The sequence below is a fragment of the Fusarium vanettenii genome (genome assembly GCF_000151355.1).
Source record: "Fusarium vanettenii 77-13-4 chromosome 6 genomic scaffold NECHAsca_33_chr6_1_0, whole genome shotgun sequence".
In the NCBI taxonomy this organism is placed as follows: Eukaryota; Fungi; Ascomycota; class Sordariomycetes; order Hypocreales; family Nectriaceae; genus Fusarium; species Fusarium vanettenii.
The window spans coordinates 243501-262597 of NW_003315852.1; the positions used below are offsets into that span (position 1 = coordinate 243501).

General features: G+C 50.6%; 6 protein-coding genes across 6 annotated transcripts; 3 read left to right on the forward strand and 3 right to left on the reverse strand.

The window, feature by feature from the left end:
• The first annotated feature begins 485 nt into the window (after nt 1-485).
• NECHADRAFT_61540 (uncharacterized protein) lies at nt 486-1512 on the forward strand. Its single transcript, XM_003042508.1, has 2 exons — nt 486-1062; nt 1110-1512. Exons 1-2 carry the CDS (start codon nt 510-512, stop codon nt 1400-1402), a joined length of 846 nt encoding a protein of 281 aa, XP_003042554.1. The 5' UTR covers nt 486-509; the 3' UTR covers nt 1403-1512.
• Nucleotides 1513-2271: 759 nt separating this feature from the next.
• On the reverse strand, nt 2272-5498 carry NECHADRAFT_94041 (uncharacterized protein; the record flags this gene model as incomplete). The annotated part of the gene is made up of 6 exons (XM_003042592.1): nt 2272-2814; nt 2947-3599; nt 3655-4131; nt 4515-4989; nt 5046-5391; nt 5464-5498. The coding sequence occupies 6 exons, from the start codon at nt 5496-5498 to the stop codon at nt 2272-2274; spliced, it is 2529 nt and encodes an 842-aa protein (XP_003042638.1).
• Nucleotides 5499-7045: 1547 nt separating this feature from the next.
• NECHADRAFT_81072 (uncharacterized protein) lies at nt 7046-8023 on the forward strand (the record flags this gene model as incomplete). Its single annotated transcript, XM_003042509.1, has 1 exon — nt 7046-8023. The coding sequence occupies one exon, from the start codon at nt 7046-7048 to the stop codon at nt 8021-8023; it is 978 nt and encodes a 325-aa protein (XP_003042555.1).
• A 165-nt stretch (nt 8024-8188) lies between these two features.
• NECHADRAFT_94043 (uncharacterized protein) lies at nt 8189-11396 on the reverse strand (the record flags this gene model as incomplete). The annotated part of the gene is made up of 6 exons (XM_003042593.1): nt 8189-9265; nt 9668-10406; nt 10459-10735; nt 10795-10950; nt 11026-11258; nt 11311-11396. The coding sequence occupies 6 exons, from the start codon at nt 11394-11396 to the stop codon at nt 8189-8191; spliced, it is 2568 nt and encodes an 855-aa protein (XP_003042639.1).
• Nucleotides 11397-12440: 1044 nt separating this feature from the next.
• Nucleotides 12441-14994, forward strand: NECHADRAFT_81075 (uncharacterized protein; the record flags this gene model as incomplete). Its single annotated transcript, XM_003042510.1, has 5 exons — nt 12441-12530; nt 12603-12948; nt 13013-13436; nt 13505-14921; nt 14971-14994. 5 exons carry the CDS (start codon nt 12441-12443, stop codon nt 14992-14994), a joined length of 2301 nt encoding a protein of 766 aa, XP_003042556.1.
• Nucleotides 14995-15415: 421 nt separating this feature from the next.
• Nucleotides 15416-17748, reverse strand: NECHADRAFT_81076 (uncharacterized protein; the record flags this gene model as incomplete). Its single annotated transcript, XM_003042594.1, has 9 exons — nt 15416-15825; nt 15882-15986; nt 16037-16234; nt 16280-16669; nt 16721-16842; nt 16896-17030; nt 17077-17237; nt 17285-17621; nt 17702-17748. 9 exons carry the CDS (start codon nt 17746-17748, stop codon nt 15416-15418), a joined length of 1905 nt encoding a protein of 634 aa, XP_003042640.1.
• Between the last annotated feature and the right edge of the window lie 1349 nt (nt 17749-19097).

The following is a 19097-nucleotide window of genomic DNA, read 5'->3' on the forward strand; positions in this document are numbered from 1 at the left end:
GAAAATGGGACGTGTAATGCCGCCATTTCCTTAAGATAAACAATTGGATTGTCTCATACCATGTAAATCTGGGGATTTGTCGAGCAATTGGATGCGCAGATGGGCTGATTCTAGAAGACAACTGTCTGGAGATAGGCACGTGACCAGGTCCCTCACCGCTGCGATATCGGATCTTGTCCCGCCGTCTCCGCCACTTCCGCTCGGCGGATGCCGAAGCCGCCTCGGTGCCACTAAAGGAATCAAATGAGATATCCATCAACGTTGATTCGTCTAGAAGGACGGATGTTCATTCCGTCTCTTGAAAGAATCCATCGCTCGAGTTAATCCGATGCGGGGTCTACGCACCCCAAGCTGTTTTACGTAAGGCGCCAACACAAGCAACCCCACGTATCTCGGTTCGCATCGCCAGAGTCATTCTTGGGTGTTTTGCCTTTAAAGACCCTTTCTCACCTCGTGAATCTCATAGTCTCCTCAATTTCGATATTCATCCCCAGATCAACACAGCCAAAATGACTCCCTCACTACAAGATGCCAAGGTCTGCTTCGTCGGCGGTGGTAACATGGCCGCCGCCATTATCGGAGGTCTCCTCGCCAAGAACATCTCCAAGCAAAACATCTACGTCTCGGAGCCCTGGGAGGTGAACCGAAACAAGATGGCCGAGACTGGCGTCAAGACCACTGCCGACACCAAGGAAGCCTCTGCCGACGCCGACATCGTCATCCTCGCTGTCAAGCCCCAAGTCGCCAAGACGGTCTGTGAGGAGCTCGGTGCCGCCTGGTCTGACCGCGAGAGCCTGCCAGTTGTCATTTCTATCGCTGCTGGTATCACATTGACCAGCATCGCCGACTGGTTCAAGCAGTCCAGCGGTCGTGCCCCTCACATCGTGCGCGTCATGCCCAACACCCCCGCCCTGGTTGGAGAGGGAGCTTCCGGTCTGTACGCCGGCGAGGACGTGACAGAGGCCGAGAGGGATTTGACCTCTGCTCTCCTGGGCACTGTCAGCAAGGCTACCGAGTGGGTTGAGAAGGAGGAGCTTCTGGACGTTGTTACTGGTCTTTCTGGTGAGTCTTGACATCACCTCTATCAATGCTGTAACTAACTCGAGCAGGCTCCGGCCCTGCCTACTTCTTCGCCTTTGTCGAGCACTTGATCGCCAGTGCTACCAGCCTCGGTCTCTCTGAGGAACAGGCTACCCGCCTTGCCAAGCAGACATGCTTCGGAGCCGGCAAGATGCTTGTTGAGTCGTCAGAGGAGCCCGCCCAGCTCCGAAAGAACGTCACCAGCCCCAACGGCACCACCCATGCCGCCCTAGTGAGCTTTGAAAACTCCGGCCTCAAGGCCATCGTCGACGGAGCTGTCAAGGCTGCTACCTCTCGTGCCGAGGAGCTTGGAAAGAACTAAATGTGAAAAGCGTAACCTATAGAGTTGGTTGATTCACTGGGTCGGGGTCTGGAAAACATGTCAAATACCACAATGAGCAAATAATAAAATGCATACTGTTTAGCGTTGCCATTTAAGTCTCAGCTGAAATTATTCCTGCCATTTCCCTAGACAGGCTTTGCCTTGGGATGATGTTTTCGCGCTGCAAGGGTGTCAAGGTGCGTAGTGATAGACTCTACGCTGTGTTCAGTAGTTTACCCAAATTGGCTTGCTGCTGACAGTAACTCCTATATGCGTAATTATAGGCAAGTAGAACGAGGTCTGCGAAGGCCGCATCATTGGTCATCGTTCCTAGGCCAATGTCCAGATTACAATACATTGTATAAGTAGGGGCTAATGTGCCATAGCCTCGTCCTTCTATACGCGTATAGTAATGACGTTTTCTCTTGTCGTGGCTCACTGGCTCTTTTGGAGACGTCATTGATGACAAGAGAGATACGCGTATAATAGCACGCGACCAGCAGGGATTGTCATGCTTGCGGGGTTCAGCGCTGGCTATGATCAGTTACGTGTACTGACTGGCTGGTTAGGGATGCTGAAGCGGCGTCATCGAAGTGATGATCGACTTGGAACAAGCACTTGGGGCTGGTATGGGAAGTTTGCAAAGTAGGGGTCTCGTTGGACCACGAGGCATGATACTTAATCTACATCGGTTTCTCAAGCTAGGATTGAAGGCGTGGCTGGTTCTTTATAACTACGGGATGTTCTCGTGAGGAATGCGGGTCTCGAACTCCTATAGTCGTAACATGGATGTTACGGTGTGGAGAAGTTGAGCATGTTAAATATCTTCCCAATCTTGGCTAAAAAATGCATGCCCAGGGAGTGTTGATTCAGAGGCGAAGCTTCATGGAAATGGTTGGGATAATAGTGACAGGATCAAGCAAACCCGTCGCCACGCGCTCTCTGATCGGCGCTCCCATGTGTTGCTGCAATGTAACGGGGAGGGGTAGACTTCCTGCAGTTGACAAATTGTCGATGACAGACCTAACATAATTCCACATGGTTGTTGGGACAAGGACTTGAACAAGATTGTGACCATCTACCAGATGTTCAGTAATGTCGACACTGGCGTGAGTAGGGTCTAGTGGACGCAGGGAAACCTCGTTGATAGAAACTATAACAGCGTCTTCAACATTTGGGATATGCAGATAGGCCCCAAGACTATAATCGAGTCTCGTAAGGGGTGGCCACTCAAAAGAGGTGCTGTAGAAACCGATGCCGGACGCGTTGACTAGCTCAGGGATGTTTGTCCATGACGTAGGAGTGTCGAGTTGATGAGAAGTGTTGTACTTGAAAGTCCCAGCCGAATCGGAGAAATTATCAGGCGCTTCCCAGTGCTCGACCGTCAAGTTCCAATCTTCCAAGTGGAAAGGCTTAGGTATGTTTGCCGTGTTGACGCTGTAATTTGTTCCATTTGACAAAGCAACCTTGGAAACATCCTGGGACTGCTTAAAAGAAACAACAACAAGATCAACATCAGCGTCTTCATTAAGTTTGGCCGCTACGAGATTGACGCTCGTCGTGTTGATGTAGACGGGAGAAATTGATCCGCGCGGTTCGGAGGCATCACCAAATGCCAAAAATAGCGTTTGATTCCCAGATAGACTAATTGGAATGGTGGTGAAGTTCTTGTCGCGTTGGTAAACTGCCACTGGGAATGTTTGGCCAGTCCAGGGGTCGAGGAAGTAAGGCTTTGCTGAACTTTGGGCGGTGACGGATCCACATAAAGAATCCAAATCTGCGAACAACATGGCATAGCTCACGGTCTTGTCTTCTCTCCAGGTGGCGTAAAGAGTGCCATTAACATCTGCTCTGACATCGGGGTGTAGATTGAGCGATGATAGCTTGTTGGCAACTTGCCCAGCCTCAACCTGATAGACGTTCTCAGTCCTGACAAGGCTCTGTAGTTGACTGGTAAAGTTGGCATGATGGCCCTGGGATCCGGTAGCGTATTCGCCGGGGAGGCCACCGGCCAGCAAGATTGGAAGGCCTTCGTGGGCAAAAAGTGCGAGCGTCTTCAAGGCGGCACAGGTAATGTTCTGGCTGCTGTGGACTACTAAGGCCTTCCATGCTGGACCGTCCGGGGCAAGAACTCCATCATGGACTTTGGCATGGTGGTCAAAAAGGTTGTCTGCGCTAAGATAGCTATATGACCAGCCTATTCAAAGTGAGCTTCTACGACTTGAGGAACCAAGTTTGTTCGACCAACTTACCGTTCTTGAGCAGGTCTGTTTGGTCATAAACTGTGGTAAAAGCTGTTGCCGACTGTTTGTTGTAAATAGCGACATCCGTCTTGGCAACCCCTTGCTGCTGAATGTACTGTGCTCTTCCAATGTACCCCAAAACAGACGGCAGCGCGTGCTCCCATGAAGGGAGTTTTGCAGACCAGGGATCTGAGAACAAGTACCTAAAGGGAGTGTAGCCTGGCCACGTCGTGCCAAAGTAGCTGCCCGAGTAAGTCAAGCCATGAATCACAACACGGTTGATGCCTCCGACAAGAGCGCGGTTCACCGAGAAAAGAAGGTCTGGGATATGGAGACTGAACGCCGAGCCTCTAACGGCGCCCATCTCATTCGAGATGATGCGTTTTCCGGATAGGTGCGCGGGGCCTGTAAACTGACGATAAGAGTCAATTGAGTCAAGAAAGCTCAAACTCTCGCATTCGGGTACATCCACGTAAGGAATAACGGCTTGCATATCCATGGGCATCCCGTAGGCAGGCTGGACTGAGAGCTGCAGCTTGAGGGTCTGTCGAACCCAGCGACCCAAAGTGTCGAGATACTCCCTATACCCGTCTACCAGTGCTGCTCGATAATCGTTGACATATCTTTGGCCTTGGTCCGGTGTGTCCAAGAGGCAATGGAAAGACCCGGGAGAATCCCCTTGAACCGCCAGATTATTTTGCTTGAAGGTAAGAAGCGGCATGTAGACCTCTAGCTGATATCCGAACAGCTTCTTAAAACGGGACGCCAGGGTTCGAGACCAGGTTACGTTGGATGGAAGTTCGAGGCTGTCTTCCCACGCTAAAGGCTTGGTTAGTTGACAAATCGAAATAGCTTCCGAGGTCACTCACCATATCGACCAGCCTTGTGCAGGAGTTCTGGAATCCCATCCACGAGCATATGCTTCTCCCAGAAATCTATCACCACTTGAGCTCCCGCGCTGTCAAAGTGGTCGACGGCATATGATCCATCGTCAAAGATGGTCTCGTGCCGAGTCGACTCGAAATGCAAGTTTCTGTGGCCGGATAGCCTCTCGTAAAAGGCAAAGATGCGGTAGTGTGTCCCAGTTGGCAGCTGAGGCAGAGAAATCTTGAAATGGCCCGTGCTCTCGTCAAAACCTTGCAGATGCCGCTTCAGACTGTCGGCTTTGAGGGTGTACTCCTGGTAGGTGATGTTTGACGTCCCTGCAGTGCCAACAACTTGAGCAGAGACATTGCGAGTGGATGACACCAGCGCAGTTACCAGTGAAACGAGTGTTCCGTCAGTCCAGCCAGGAAGAGTCCCTTCGAATAAGCCGTTCTGCGGCACCTCGGTAGTGTATGGGATCTGGGAGGATGCTATTAGTTGTCTTGAAAGATAGGGTAGTAATTCACCTAACCCACCATGTCCCACTGCAGTCCAGGGTTTGTTGCGTTAGCTGGCACGCCCTGACCTTGATTAGGTCCTATGATGAAATCCATCAAAGTCCCTTCCTGTAAATGAGTTTGCAACGCCGTCTTGAAAAGGTGTCGATATGCCGGTGTGCCGAACCCATATGTGGACCAATTTGCTCCTGAGGGCATCACTCCCAACTCGCCACCGTATTCGTAGAAGCCAACAAGCTCTATTCCGCCAGACCCAATCGCCGCTGATTGCTTGATGTCATTTGCCAGTATCTTGGCGTCAACACTGGCATCTGGAAGCCAATATCGGAAAGTTGGCTTGAACCGCGACGAGGGTTTCAGAAAGCTGCCTGGGTCGATTTGTCTTGCAGACACATGATTGACATTGACTGGAGATGGAGAGGCACCAGAGGGACACATGGAAAGACCCAGAAAAAGCGAAAGTACTCTCATCGTTGGGTTGAATGCATGAAGTGTCGAGCACGGGAGGCCATAGAGATACTGCAAGAGGCACAACACACGATGCCTGTTTTTATTATTCCACAGATGAATTCTCCTCTCTCAATCTCGCCTGATGACGTATCGCACTATTCCGCTTCTTCCGCCCTCAAGTCACTCTAACAAGGGCCTTCGTCTCTATACGCGTATCCATACCAACCCGGAGGAGGCATCCGCGGATCTATCCGTGCCTGAACCGGTTGCGGGGACCACGATCTCGATGCTATGCACGAACTTGAGGGCTTGATCGTATAGTCGTGGGCCATTATGTCCATCTTTTTTCTTTGCCCTTTGCCCTTTGCCCTTTGCCCTTTGCCGAAAGTCTCTGGGTGGTGTCCTGAGGTCACGCGACATGATCAGCCATCCTAAAGGAATACAACTCGAGAAGCTACAGCCTCCTTTGCACCATCAAAGGAACTCCGTAGTTTGTTTTCATGGCATTCAATTTTTGTCGTCTAGGAGTCACGTCTGCCTATCCCGCCCGCAACCCAAGAGCGCTGACTTGATGCTATATCTATTGCGAGGGGGCTTCAACGGCACATCCGTGGCTTGTCTGCCCCCTGTTGAGGGCAGGAGTGCCCCATAGTGCACCGGGTATTTCAGGCGGCTTTGGCACTGTACAAACCTCTCATCTTCTTCATCATTATAACCAACCACCATTCTTTCACCCCTCTCATATTTGTCATTAAACTTTCATTCCACTCGCATTCTCATGCTTTAAACGCTGCCTACGAGGGCTTGTTGTGCTCTTGTTTGTGATGTATACTGTCACAAGTTTCCCTACCCCCAAATTATCGAGCTGGTATTGGGTTGGAAGTCGTAGATTTTTCGTACTACCAAAAATCGGCTAGGCAGCCCTTACAAACACATAAGCAAATTTCTTGATGTCAGCTATGTGGCTTGTTGGTCTAGCTGTAAAATAAAAGACTGGTGGTCGTTGTTGAATGCAGTGATTTCCGCTAGAGCATCTCTTCTTGCTATTTATCTAGCAGTTCAAGCACCAGTGTTTCAACTGAGCTAGGCGATTGTGATTCCCCTCGGATGCAAATATCTGAATTGACTAAGCCGGAGTTTAACAAACCTCGTTCCTGGCAACGAATGGCGTGATTCCCTCCCCGAATTGGGTATAAAATTGGAACCATAGGAAAAGGATATGGTAACCATTTGTCAGCTTCAGTAATAATTGCGGTCCTAAGCCACTACTTCCGAGTTTTACACACATGCTTGCTTGATGGTCAGGCTGTGCCGGACAATTTGAGATGTCCGTCAGTGAGAACTGCTTCGGAGTTAAGATGGGGCCAATCACACCTCGAAGATTCAGACACTATGCCGTTTCTAGTATCTGATCTCTTATTGGTCCATCTCTCCTCTGACAAGTTCAACATGTATATAACTTTCCAACAGTTCTTCATAGAAACGACGCTTCAGACTATTCAATCATCTCAAGCATCTTACACTATCCACCCCAAGACCCATTCTTACAACATTCACCACTCATCAAAATGGAGTTCCCCAACACCTCTCTCATCGGTGGCACTGCCGACATCCCCGTCAACTCTCCCACTCCCATCCTGACTTTCAGTCCTGTCGTCATTCAAAGCCCAGACCGCCGAGTTGACTTGGAGCTCAAGGTCACGGCTCCATCTACTGGAGATTCTCTCCCCATCATTCTCCTCTCCCATGGCCATGGTCCTAGCAACTACCTCTCCTCATTCAAGGGCTACGGGCCCATTGTCGATTTCTGGGCTTCACATGGCTTCATCGTCATTCAACCTACCCACTTGAGCTCTAGACAGCTTGGTTTCGAGCTCAACGCTGAGAGCATCCGTGAGCTCTTCTTGGATTCACGAGTCAAGGACATGACTCGGGTCCTTGACAATCTCGACACCATCGAGGAGACTGTTCCCCTTCTCAAGGGCCGACTCGACAAGTCCAAGGTCGCCGTTGCGGGTCATTCACTGGGTGGGATGACTGCTACCATTCTTCTGGGAGCAGTCAACACAGACCCCCGTGATGGAGCCAAGACCGAGCTTGCTGATAAGCGCATCAAGGCTGGTGTGGTCATCGGCGGTACTGGAACTGGTGGATCAGACCTCTCTGAAAACGGAAGAACCAAGTTGATCCCCTTCCATAACCCCGATTTTAGCACCATGAGCACTCCCTCTCTCATTGTTTGGGGAGACTCGGATGTCGGTCCTCATCTGACTGTTCGAGGTGCCGACTGGCACGCTGATCCATACACTCTCGCTCCGGGGCCCAAGGCCTCCTTCTGTATCAAGGAGGGACGTCATGGATTCGGTGGAATTAGTGGCTGGGATGCACTTGAGTGCCAGGATGAGAGCCCAGAGAGACTGGCGGCTGTACAGAGGGTGACTTTGGCGTATCTCAGGAGCCAGTTGTATCCTGGTGACAAGGCGTGGGATGAGGCAGTCAAGGGACTTGAGGGACATGAGGAGATTGGAAAGATTGAGCAGAAGTAAAAGTTCATGCATCATAACGAAGTAGGAGAAGAATATGGATAGGAGAATACCAGGATTGGATCTGGATAATGGCTGCACACAAACAATATCATTAGTCATTATCTATCAAATAACTTTTAACCATCATTTTAATTGCATATTAGGTTCCCAAGTTATAAACTTCACTCATTTTGCCCAGTCATTCACCAGCCCAACGAATATCTCTACCTGCGTCGAGTCCGTCGCCCACGTCGTCAACAGCCGAATGATCGCCTCATCGTCTCCCCATTTCTCCCACACGTAAAACGTAAAGTGCTTCTGCAGCATCTTTATCAAGCCGAGAGGAAGGACTGCAAACACCTGGTTGGTCTCCGTCACGGCGTGCACTGAGTATCCCGCCTTGGAGATGCCCCTGGAGAGCCTCTCGGCTGCTAGGTTAGCTCCCCGTGCGAGGTCAAAGTAGAGGTTCTCCTTGAAGAGTTCTGCAAACTGTGCACCGATGATGCGACCCTTGGCGAGTAGGGAACCGTGCTGTTTCACGTAGAACTCAAAGTCGGTTGCCAGTTGGGCATCCTTAACCACCACAGCTTCACCGAGGAGTGCACCATTCTTGGTACCTCCGATCCAAAAGATGTCGGTCAACTCCATGACATCCTGTAGTGTCATATCGTTGCTTTTAGACGTAAGTGCAGCCCCGATGCGTGCACCATCGAGGAACAAGATGAGCCCACGCTCCTCGCAGACCAGCTTGATGGCAGCAAGCTCCCTCCTGGTATATATCGTCCCAAACTCGGTAGCATTAGAGATGTATACCAGCCGGGGCTTGGCCATGTGAGGAAAGTGCCAGTTATCTTCAAGGGCTCGTTCGATCGACTCGGGTGTCAACTTTCCGTTGCGTGGCTCGACGTTGATGATCTTGTGTCCGCTGGCCTCGACTGCACCAGTCTCTCTGGTGACGATGTGTCCTGAACTGGCAGCTATGACAGCCTCGTGCGGTCGCAAGCACGCGGCGATGGAGATGGCATTGGCTGACGTTCCGCTTGGCACAAAAAAGATGCCGACATCGTCACGGCCAAGATGAAAGCGGATCCTTTGTCGGGCGAGGTCGGAGTAGGTGTCGTGGCCGTATCCCGTCTCTTGAGATTCGTTGCTGGCTATCAATGCCTTGAGCAAAGCTGGATGAGCTCCCTCGCTGTAGTCATCGGTGAAGCTATAGCGAAAAGCTGTTGTAGCGACTTCGGACGGCATCTTGCTGAATGATAACTGATTGTCCCAGTTGTTTGCCTCTCTCAACCTTTCCCATCACCATTTCTATATACCAACAACCATCTCCACACAATGGCCCACCGACGCATCACTTGATTGCAACACAAGCGTCGTTACTAAGAGGGCTCTTAGTCAATGGACCCCTGTGGGTCGTTACTCAACAATCGATGACACCTCGTCCAAAGCATGTTGAGCTAATGCGGCCGAAGATGACTAAAGCCATGCGAAGAAGTATGGAACTCCGAGATAATCGTGCCATGTGTGCGCCTCGTGTGATTGCGATTGGGTAGCTTTCACGGTCAACGCGGCGGAGACTCGGGGTTTGAAGCGGAGCTTTCATTCTCTATCTACCCGTGGGACCGGGCCGGTTGAGTGCATCGAGATTTAGATAAGCTAAACAGCCGGGATGCTTGTTGATGAGATTGTGTTGGCGGCGTCGATGGAAAAGTCGATGAAGCTGCGGTATGTCTGGACGGTCGTCGGGTCCAGAGGTTTTGGATACGTCAAGATGTTTTGCTGCTTGGGTTTGAGAGGTATGCCCATTGCTACAAGGTCGCCCGACCCAGGACGTAGTTCTGGGTATTTATGAAAGAACGCAGGATCGATCTTGTAGTATCCAGCACCTTTGTCCATGTTGAGTTTCCGAAAGGCGGCGCGGGCATATGCCGGAGAAGAGAACAGCGTCGCAACGTTAGGGGCAGGCAGTGTCGCCATTGCCGCATCATTTCCAGGCATGTCAGCATCCATGGCCGTGATTAGGTCCGTAACGCGGATGTACGCCGTGGCCAGGGGAGCTCCTTGTACAAGAGTAGCCATAGGCGTCTCAACCACGTATCCCGTCACTGCATCGCAAAAGATCTGGTCGATATCGGGATTGGCCGAATGATGCTTCACGAGCTGGTCTCGGAGCGCTGGGAAGGGTATCCAGTCGATGACTAATGGGTGTTGATGCTCCAGCTGGATCGGGGTCGGTTGATATCTCGGGTGCAGCTTGTTGTATGTCGCGATGGAAGGGAATAATTGCCAAGCTGTGAGTTCGATGATGTGATAGAAGCGAGTTTTGGCGTACCAGGCCATGACGTCAGGTCGTGTCATGCTATTGAATAGAGACAAAGCCATGAGGACGGGTTGATAGATACTATCATTGTTAGCCATTGACATTCGGTGGAAGCTTAAGGTGGTGTATTTACCCCTGGACCGGATAATGACCGCCTGCCGCAAAGCCAAGACCGTTTAGTTTTGTTAATAAAAGCCGCTGAAGAAGTTGAATATGGTCCGAAAAGGGCGAGTTGGTCCAATGAAAGTCCTTGCCCAAGATCATGCTCGCTTCTTGAGTCGCACTCATGGCGTCAAAATAAGGCTCTGGTCCCATTTGGTACCTGTGACTCCAGATTCCCGGCAGTTGAGCGTAGAAAGGACTAGTTCCGGCGCCGTTGACGAGTTCGGCAGACGTTGGGCATTGTGCGTCTAAGATGAAAGTCAGTAAGAAGTAGACATGACCTGATAACGGTGTTGGTGATACTGACCTGGGACAGCGTTCTGCATGGCGAAAGAGTTAGGTTCGAGAGGAGGGGCAGGGCCAAACACCGTAGGCGTAAAAGAGGATGGCCCAGAAACAGAGAGTCCCTGAGTCGGTGTGCTGGAGAAGGGTCCTGTCATAGAGACAACTTCCTCATCTGCCTCTTCATATTCCTCCCCATCGTCCTCCTCCTCACCCTCGACATGTTCCACAGCCTCGCCAACTTGATCGCCAGTACCATCAAGCGTCGCCGAAACCGAATTACACATGGCCTTTATCGATGCAAGATGCCTCGACAGGTCAGCCTGGACCTGTACAAGCTTTTGCCGCAGAAGACGATTTTCTCGCTGGTAGGCCTTGACGCGCTCGCTTTCTTCTTTCTGCAGTTCATTACGAAGGCTTGCTAGTTCTCTGATTTGCTCCTTAGTCCTGCGACGAAACGCCTGTTGTGAAAGGCGATTGCGCGTTTTTCTATCAATTCAAGTCAGTATTCTCTTCCTCAATGTAGAAATAGATAACTTACTTCTCCTCCTTCTCTCGTTCTCTTTCCTCCTCAGTCATCACAGGGTCATTTTTCCTGGCCCGTTGACTGGACTTGGGAGCTGCCATGTCGTCAGTATTGTCATACCCCAAACTCCCAATGTAACAGGGACTTGTCGGTGGAGAGAGTGACGAAGAAAGCGACGAATCCACTGCGCTTATCAATTTCTGAATGACGCCGTTGCGTCGCTTACTCACGGGCAGAGACGGGCAAAAAAAGATTTCACCCCACAAAGTTTAACGGTGAAGAATTTGTTGGGTTCATGCAGGTTTGACTGCTATTATAAGACTATGGGGGAGAGGCTGGTTTGAGAGTGACGTTCTCGGCAGCCTTGTCCGTTTTGTGTCAGCGTGAAACCCATGCTGCAGTTATAGTCTATGGGTGGGTTTTTACCTGGCCCTGGCCGCATTCTTCTTCCTGCGTCTCCTCTTCTATCTCTTGCTAGTCTTGCCTATTGTTATTTCTACTTCTCCTTTTTGGCTTCCCTATCCGCATCCGCCCGCTTTCTTGATCACTCGATGTAACCGTTGGCTTCCGTATCTCTCCCCGAACTAATATGGCCTTGACCCAAAATATGACAAGATAAGGGGTCAAAGATGTTAAGAAAGAATCCACAGTCTTGGCACGGACGATACGGTTCAAGTTACCATGCCTCCTCCATTCATTCATCCGTCAACTCTGCAAGGGGCGGGCACAGATTGTCCATCATCTTCTTGGCTGGCTACAAGCCGAATCGTCTCCCGTTTAAAGACCCCATTATCTCTCCGTATGAAGCCCGTAAGCCGAATTATACACACAGAATGGGGCGCCATGGATCTGCATTTGCAGCGTCCTGTAATCACCTGCAAAGAACGTGGCTATGGCACAAGGGTCACGTCCAGTTAGATGCTGGCTTGTTTCTCTCCCATGTCCTTGTTATGTGCCTTTTAATTGGCGCTAGCCCCTCATTGTGACCCGCTTGGAGTCTGAATAAGACCACTCGTGGGCTATGTAAGAATGCATGTCAGCCTCGGGTTCTGCCTCATGGCTTTTCATTCAAGTCGGCTACGTTTTCTCTCTGTTAGACCTTGCTGAGCATGCTTTCATCAACTTCACTTGTGATTCGGCCAGACATGTCTATCTACCCCGACGACACCAGTGACGGCTCGCTCACCCAGGAGTTGACGCCTTGGTCATCCATCCTGTCATCGTTGGGCTCACAAGTGAGTAAGCCGAGACTCTAACCACGAGGCTAGGTGGGGCAGACTTGATAACTCAAAGGTTGAATACTATAGAGCTTCTCTAGTCAGGAGAGCAAGGCGGAAGAAGTATCTCAGCCCGAGTCTTCAACTCCAACGCCGCTCTTAGATGTCGCAGCCATGATGGATACTGCGGTTCCGACGGGTATCAACATGCCCAGGCCAGACTTACGAGAGACGTCTGAGGATACTGAAGAGTTCGCGGACCGTTTGGACCTCCCGCCGCCAGTTGTATTCCCCATTCCCGGGCTCGGAGCGTATGGAAATGCCGATGCCTGTGACGCAAGACCTCCGGAAGAACGCAGAATCAAGGCATCAGAACTGATAGATAGTCTTCGAAAAGACCGGCACCTTCCGTATCTCATCAAGGAAGGACAAGAAGGTATGATTAGGAACGTCAAGAAGAAATATGTGACCTTGATGGACTAACAAAATACACTTACAAGACGACTTCTGCAAGATATACGACATGCAAACAATGTTGAACGACCAAGGCCACGAAATTGATGCTTGCATGTTTATCGCCAGGTACTGGTTGGAGGATTGCTGGAATAATCATATTGAACACCACGCCTCTGCAAAGGATCTGGAATCCATATTTCCACGCCGCCTCATTGATCTTGGGGAACCCTCTCATCCAAATGAATTATTCAATGGACCAGCTTTGCCACGAGAGATAAAGGTGGTAGAAGTTGGGCGCGAACAAAAGCCTCAGTACATTGCTGTCAGCTACCGGTGGCCGAAGAAGCCTAACCAAGACCAGCAATTAACTTCAGCCACGCGTGACCTTTTTTTCAGGGGCTACTCAACTGAAGCTCTTCCACAGCTCTACTGCGATGCTTTCACAGTGGCTAGGATGTTGGGTTTCAGGTATGTTTGGATTGATGCATTGGTGAGTTTGTTCTGCCCTCCCACACAATGAATGATGTGATTCAGAGGCAATCTAACGTTTCCAAGTGCATCATGCAGGATAATGGAGGCGACTGGCATGCGGAGGCTCCCAAGATGGCATCAGTTTATGGTAACGCTATCTTCACCGTCGCCTTCGGGGATGGTCCTGAGTCGAAACACTCCGAGGAGGCCGAGATTTGGCGCAGCTGTTCACTTCGCGATGCCGCCGCCCAAGCAGCAGCCCAGCCCTTTGTCAAGGGGGGTAAAATCCCGATTTTCGACAAGAGAAGCCCAGAGTCGATCTACTACTGGCTTGAATCCAACGGTAACTTTCCAACCAGACCGACCAGTGAGCTCGATGAACGCGGGTGGACATTCCAAGAAAGACTTCTATCAAAGCGAGTTCTGACCATTACCACGGACGGCCTCTTCTGGGATTGTTGTCGATCAAGCGCATCAGACGCACGCCCCCTAGGATTTAGAGGCGACTTTTCGCCCAAATTCCGAGATTCAGACGAGAGAAAGATCAAGACACAACTGCTGGGTATGAGCCGGGACCCCATTACAGTTGCTCGCCGCGACTTGTACCTCCTTTGGAGACGGATTCTGCAAGACTATACCCAAAGAAAATTCTCATATTCTAAAGATCGTATTGTTGCTATTGAGGGCGTGGTTCAGCGGATAGGAGCTGTCTTGAACGAGCCATGGTTTCTGGGAGTCTGGAAGGGCGACTCCTTACGATCACTTATCTGGTTCTGCGACACAGTGGTATTGAGCGCCAAACCAGCCAGCAACGCATTGGACGTCCTACCAGCCAGGAAGGACTACCAAGTATCTGTGCCTTCGTGGTCCTGGGCTTCAGTCTCATTTCCAATCCAGTATCGGCTCTGGCACCCCTTTGAGACGTCTGCCGACCACAACGTGGAGTTGACGTCACCCTGTGCAACTCTGCTGCATATATCCGCCCAACCAATCGACATAAGATCCTTTGCCAATTATGTTGGGGTCGTAACCCTCCATGGAACTCTTGCAAGGGTACCAGCGCATTTACTGACCGGACCAGGCTGCAAAGTGATGCTGGATCCGCGTCCGCCTCAGGACTTCCCTGGCTATTCCAAATACAAACAAGACGAACTCGATGCCAAGGCCAACTCCAAACATAAAAGAAAGAAAGATCCCCCTGCTTGGCGCACTCTCCTGGCCTGGGAAAGGGATGAGATCCATGTCCTGCCTGTGCTAAAGGGCGGCTACTCAAAGACTCTGCAAGCTCGGTATTGCCTTATCCTTGACCCTCGATCAACCGCCGAGTACCACATCGAACGCGAGAATCAATGCGGAATTCTAACACCGAGGACTACATATGAGAATCGATGCACAAGTTTGATGTTGATGACTACGTGCCGACGGCTTGGACTCCTAATTCTAGACTCAGCTTACAAGTCGTTCTGCATGGAGGACCGAGATGTTTGCAATGATGATAGATGTTGGGAGGTAATATATGTAGGAAATGCAGTGTATAGGCAACGTCGATGCCTAGGAAAGATACAGACTATTAGGATTGTCTGATTCTTTAACAATAATGGAAAATTGATAGTGTGTTACAGGATTAGGTTAGTAGATATACTTAGGTATCGCAGGCAGCAGAAATATTAAAAAAAAAAAAAAGGCCACTATGTTAGCATTGGGATATGCTATCGTGTGTTGATAATGTGTTCTTTGTTATGGTTGAAGCCCGGACCTCGATGGGCCAATTGAACCAGAAGACGATAGACCTTTAGCAACTGGCCGTCACCAGCGACAGACGTTTGCCCAAACTCGCCAACAGTTGGTGTCATATCCTGACACTGATAACTCATCCCCGACACGCTGCCTCCACCCACATATCCACCTTGTCTACCCCATACCACGCACCCTGATCCTGCTTGTTGACGCCTTGTTTCTCGCCATGCATGGAGATATTACGCCTGTCCAGGCCGAGTCTGATGCGACGTCTCATCATGATACAAATCAGGGCAAACCTCACCCTTGTGCTGCAGAATCCACCTCCTGAACCACCACGGCAACACCGTCTTGAGTTGATACTTTGCATGAGTCCGATCAGGCACCCCAAACACATAGTCAAGCTCCTCAAGAGTTTTCTGCTTCGTCTCGGGCACAAAGAGGAAGATTAGTACCAGTGCGACTAGGTTGAGACCTGCATAGAACCCAAAGGCTCCCGTGGCCGTCATGGCGATGAGCATTCGCGGAAAGGTGAGCGACAAAACCGCAGCCCAGAAGTTGTTTGTCGCCACGGCCCAGGACATTCCGACTTCTCGGTGAGACAAAGGAAAGACTTCTGCCGAGTACATGAACGGGACAGGTCCCTCTCCTGGATTTCGTCAAGTCAGTGGTCGAAGTACTATCATGGGCGTGATAGTAACCTACCTGGCGAGTAAAAGGCACAGAAGAGATAGACAAATGTGGCCACAGCAGCAATTCGAGCACTACTGTTTTCCACGCTCGGCTCGATCAAGTAACAAAGCCCAGCAGCTGTTTCCACGTTAGTCATTAGGAGTTGACCACACGCTAGGCAAACTCACCGAGGAGAGTCCAAAACATGTTTGGAAAGGTAAACAGCAGAAGAGTCCTTCGCCCAAACGTATCAATGGTCCAAACAGCAGGCCATGCAAAGATAAAATTGATGACCCCGAACCCAAAGCTGGCCCATAGAGCGGTGTAGTCGCTGATGCCGCTCTCCTTGAAGATTGTTGCGCTGTAAAAGGCGATGATATTGATGCCTACAAGAGTTAGCCTTGCCAATAAGGTTTACTCAAAAAGCCTACCACACATCTGCTGGGCAATCATGACAGTTCCAGACGCCCATGTTGCTCGTCGAATCCTCGGAATGGTGAAGAGCTCGACAAACCGAGTAAAGACATTGCTCGTCACCTTCAAGCCCGACTCATAGACGAGTGCCCTTTCCTGCTCCAAGAGGCAGTGGATATAGTAGAGATCCCGGGAAGCCTGCACAGGTGTGTTTCGCAGCTTCAGCAGTGACTGCCAGGCCTTGAAATACTTGCCCTTCTTGAGATACCATCGCGGGCTCTCTGGGCAGAACCACGTGCCGATGACAAGGGGGACAGCTGGGATAAAGGCAGAGCCAAACTGCAGCCTCCACGAGATGTCGCCCGTTTTCCCAACTGCTAAGTTGGAGCAGGTACCAAGGAAGATTCCTTCGAGACGTGTTAGCTAGGACTTTGGTTCATTGCCAGTGAGAGACGCACCAAAGGCTGTCCAAATCTGCCAGGACATGACCAAACCCCCACGGATAATAGCGGGAGAGTTTTCGGCAGAAAATACCGGTACGGTTACTTCCTTAAGACCCATTCCAATACCAAGTAACATTCTATCTGGTCAGTGAGGGATCTTGTCGAGGGCCCCGGGGAGGCTCCGACTTACCGACACGCAGCTAGCTGTCCCCAAGTTTGCGAGACGGCCATGCCGAAAGGCGCAAGAAGAGAAAAGATGGCGGCAACAAAAATGACGCCTCGCCGACCCATCCAGTCGTTGAGAGGGTCTGAGATCCATCCAGCACTGGCAAGTGTCAGCTTCGTGTCTGACAGCAGGAAGAAGTCCTTACAAGAGACAGATGGTGATGTAAGGCATGGCATTGACAAAACCGATGATCCAGCTATTTTTTGCGCATTCTCCCTCATTTGCAACAGGTCCACAGGATGAACCAGCAGCGTCGGGGATGCCGAGTGCCTCGTGAAAGGTCAAATTCGCACCATTCGAACCAGTCTATACCTGTCAGTCGGGAAAACACAAGCCGAAAGGGAAAGATTTACTTGATCCCATCCCTGGATAGCAGCAGCAATCGAATTCAGAAAGATGGTGTAATACAGCGACCGAGGATGTCTCCACTTGTGAGTAACCTCTTGTCGCAACGCTTCCTTCTCCTCCTCATCAAGTTCCTCAAGAACCTCAAAGTCGGCCGGACTCTGAGCTACGAGCGCACCCTTCCTAAGAAGAGGCAATGTATTATCGGGTAAGCCTTTTTCCCGTTGGAATTCGGCAACATCCTTAAGGAGCTGGTCGCGGGGAATGCCTTTGAGGGGGTTGCGGATTTCGCCGGCGACATTCTCGGTGAGTTTGGCGATCTCGTCGTGGAAGGCTTGAGTGCTCCTACTGGGCTCTTAGAACTATTCTTGGGAATCTGGGAATAGGTGAAGCAAAAAGATGCCAGCTACTGGGCAGCAACGTACTCTTCAGCTCTCTCGGGAGAGTCTGATGCTCTCTTCTCTTGGGCCATGGTGGGCGTTGACAGCGCTGATACTCTTTGATCTCGTATGCAATGGTTGATGGACAGATTTGTAAAGACGAAACGGTTGAACTCGCATGCTGACTTCTTTTCAGGATTCATATGGACTGGGGGGGACGCGGATAGTTATACCACGTCACATGGAACATTCCGACCCTCGGTGATGATCTGTCAGAACTATTACACACTGACGTACTTATGCTTGCACTAGGCTCCCTTGCAACACTTGATTGCTGCTAGTGTTGCAGCCCAGCCCTCGGACGCTGATCAACGGCCTAGTAACTGCCGTTCAGGCCATATGGTAAGAGAATTTGAGTAATGCGGTGGTACTAAGCTTATAATACCCTCCCAAAATGTGTGGCCCGGCAGTGCCTGATGGTCAGCACTCAAGGATGTGGCATTGATGGTGACTTGGAGTGACGTCTAGCCGTGTTAGATCGGCCATGACTGTTGAGCCGTTGGTCAGACTCTCAGACCTGTATATCAAGCCACCTTCTACCAGACAATCAGTCACAGCAAAGTATTCTCTTGTCTCACCTCTCCCGCTGCTGACGAGTCCGGGGAAGACGCGCCGAAAACAAACCCGCCAAACTAGCAAATCCGGGATCTGCGATGACTGTGAATTACATTCAGGCTTCAATGGCGCATATAATAGCTCCAATGAAACCAAAATCTGTGTTCACATTGTCGAAGATCGCTGCTTATTGCTGCACTAGAGTTACACAGGTGTGTTGGTGGCAGTGCTGAGAAAGACTAGTGGGCACAAGTAACCACCGTGATAAGCTCAATGACGTCGGTGGAGGACGCCAGTCAGGAATGGTGCCAGCTGGCTTCCAAGAACTGATAGAATCGGCAGAAGACCTGAAGGTTGAATTTTAGCAACAAAGAGACTGCAGGAGATGAAAATCTTGCTTCTATACTTAGGTTCTGCTACTCGATGCTGATTAGAGACAGCCATGACCATAATCTCTGCTCAGCCAGGAGGTGTAGATCCTTTAGTATCCACTTCGAGAATCATCTCAGCCGTGAATTGGAGTCCAAGGGGCAATTTTTCCTTGAGGCCATGTGCATTGTATCGACATAGCCTAGTTTGACAGAAGGGAAAGCAGTGTTTCAGAGACATCGCCTCATCGCCTGCAGCCACAGACCGCGGCACTCGGTGGTTGGAACATTCATGACATTGCAAGCTCCCTAGGGCATTAAAGACAGTCAAAATTGCAAAAATGATGTCCGGAAGCATCCCTGAAAATGGCGTTTGTAAGCCAATAGCCGCCGGGAGTACAAGCGGCAGGGACGAAAAGGCCGTGTAAGAGGGGAAGCCGTAGAGCTAATCAACCCCA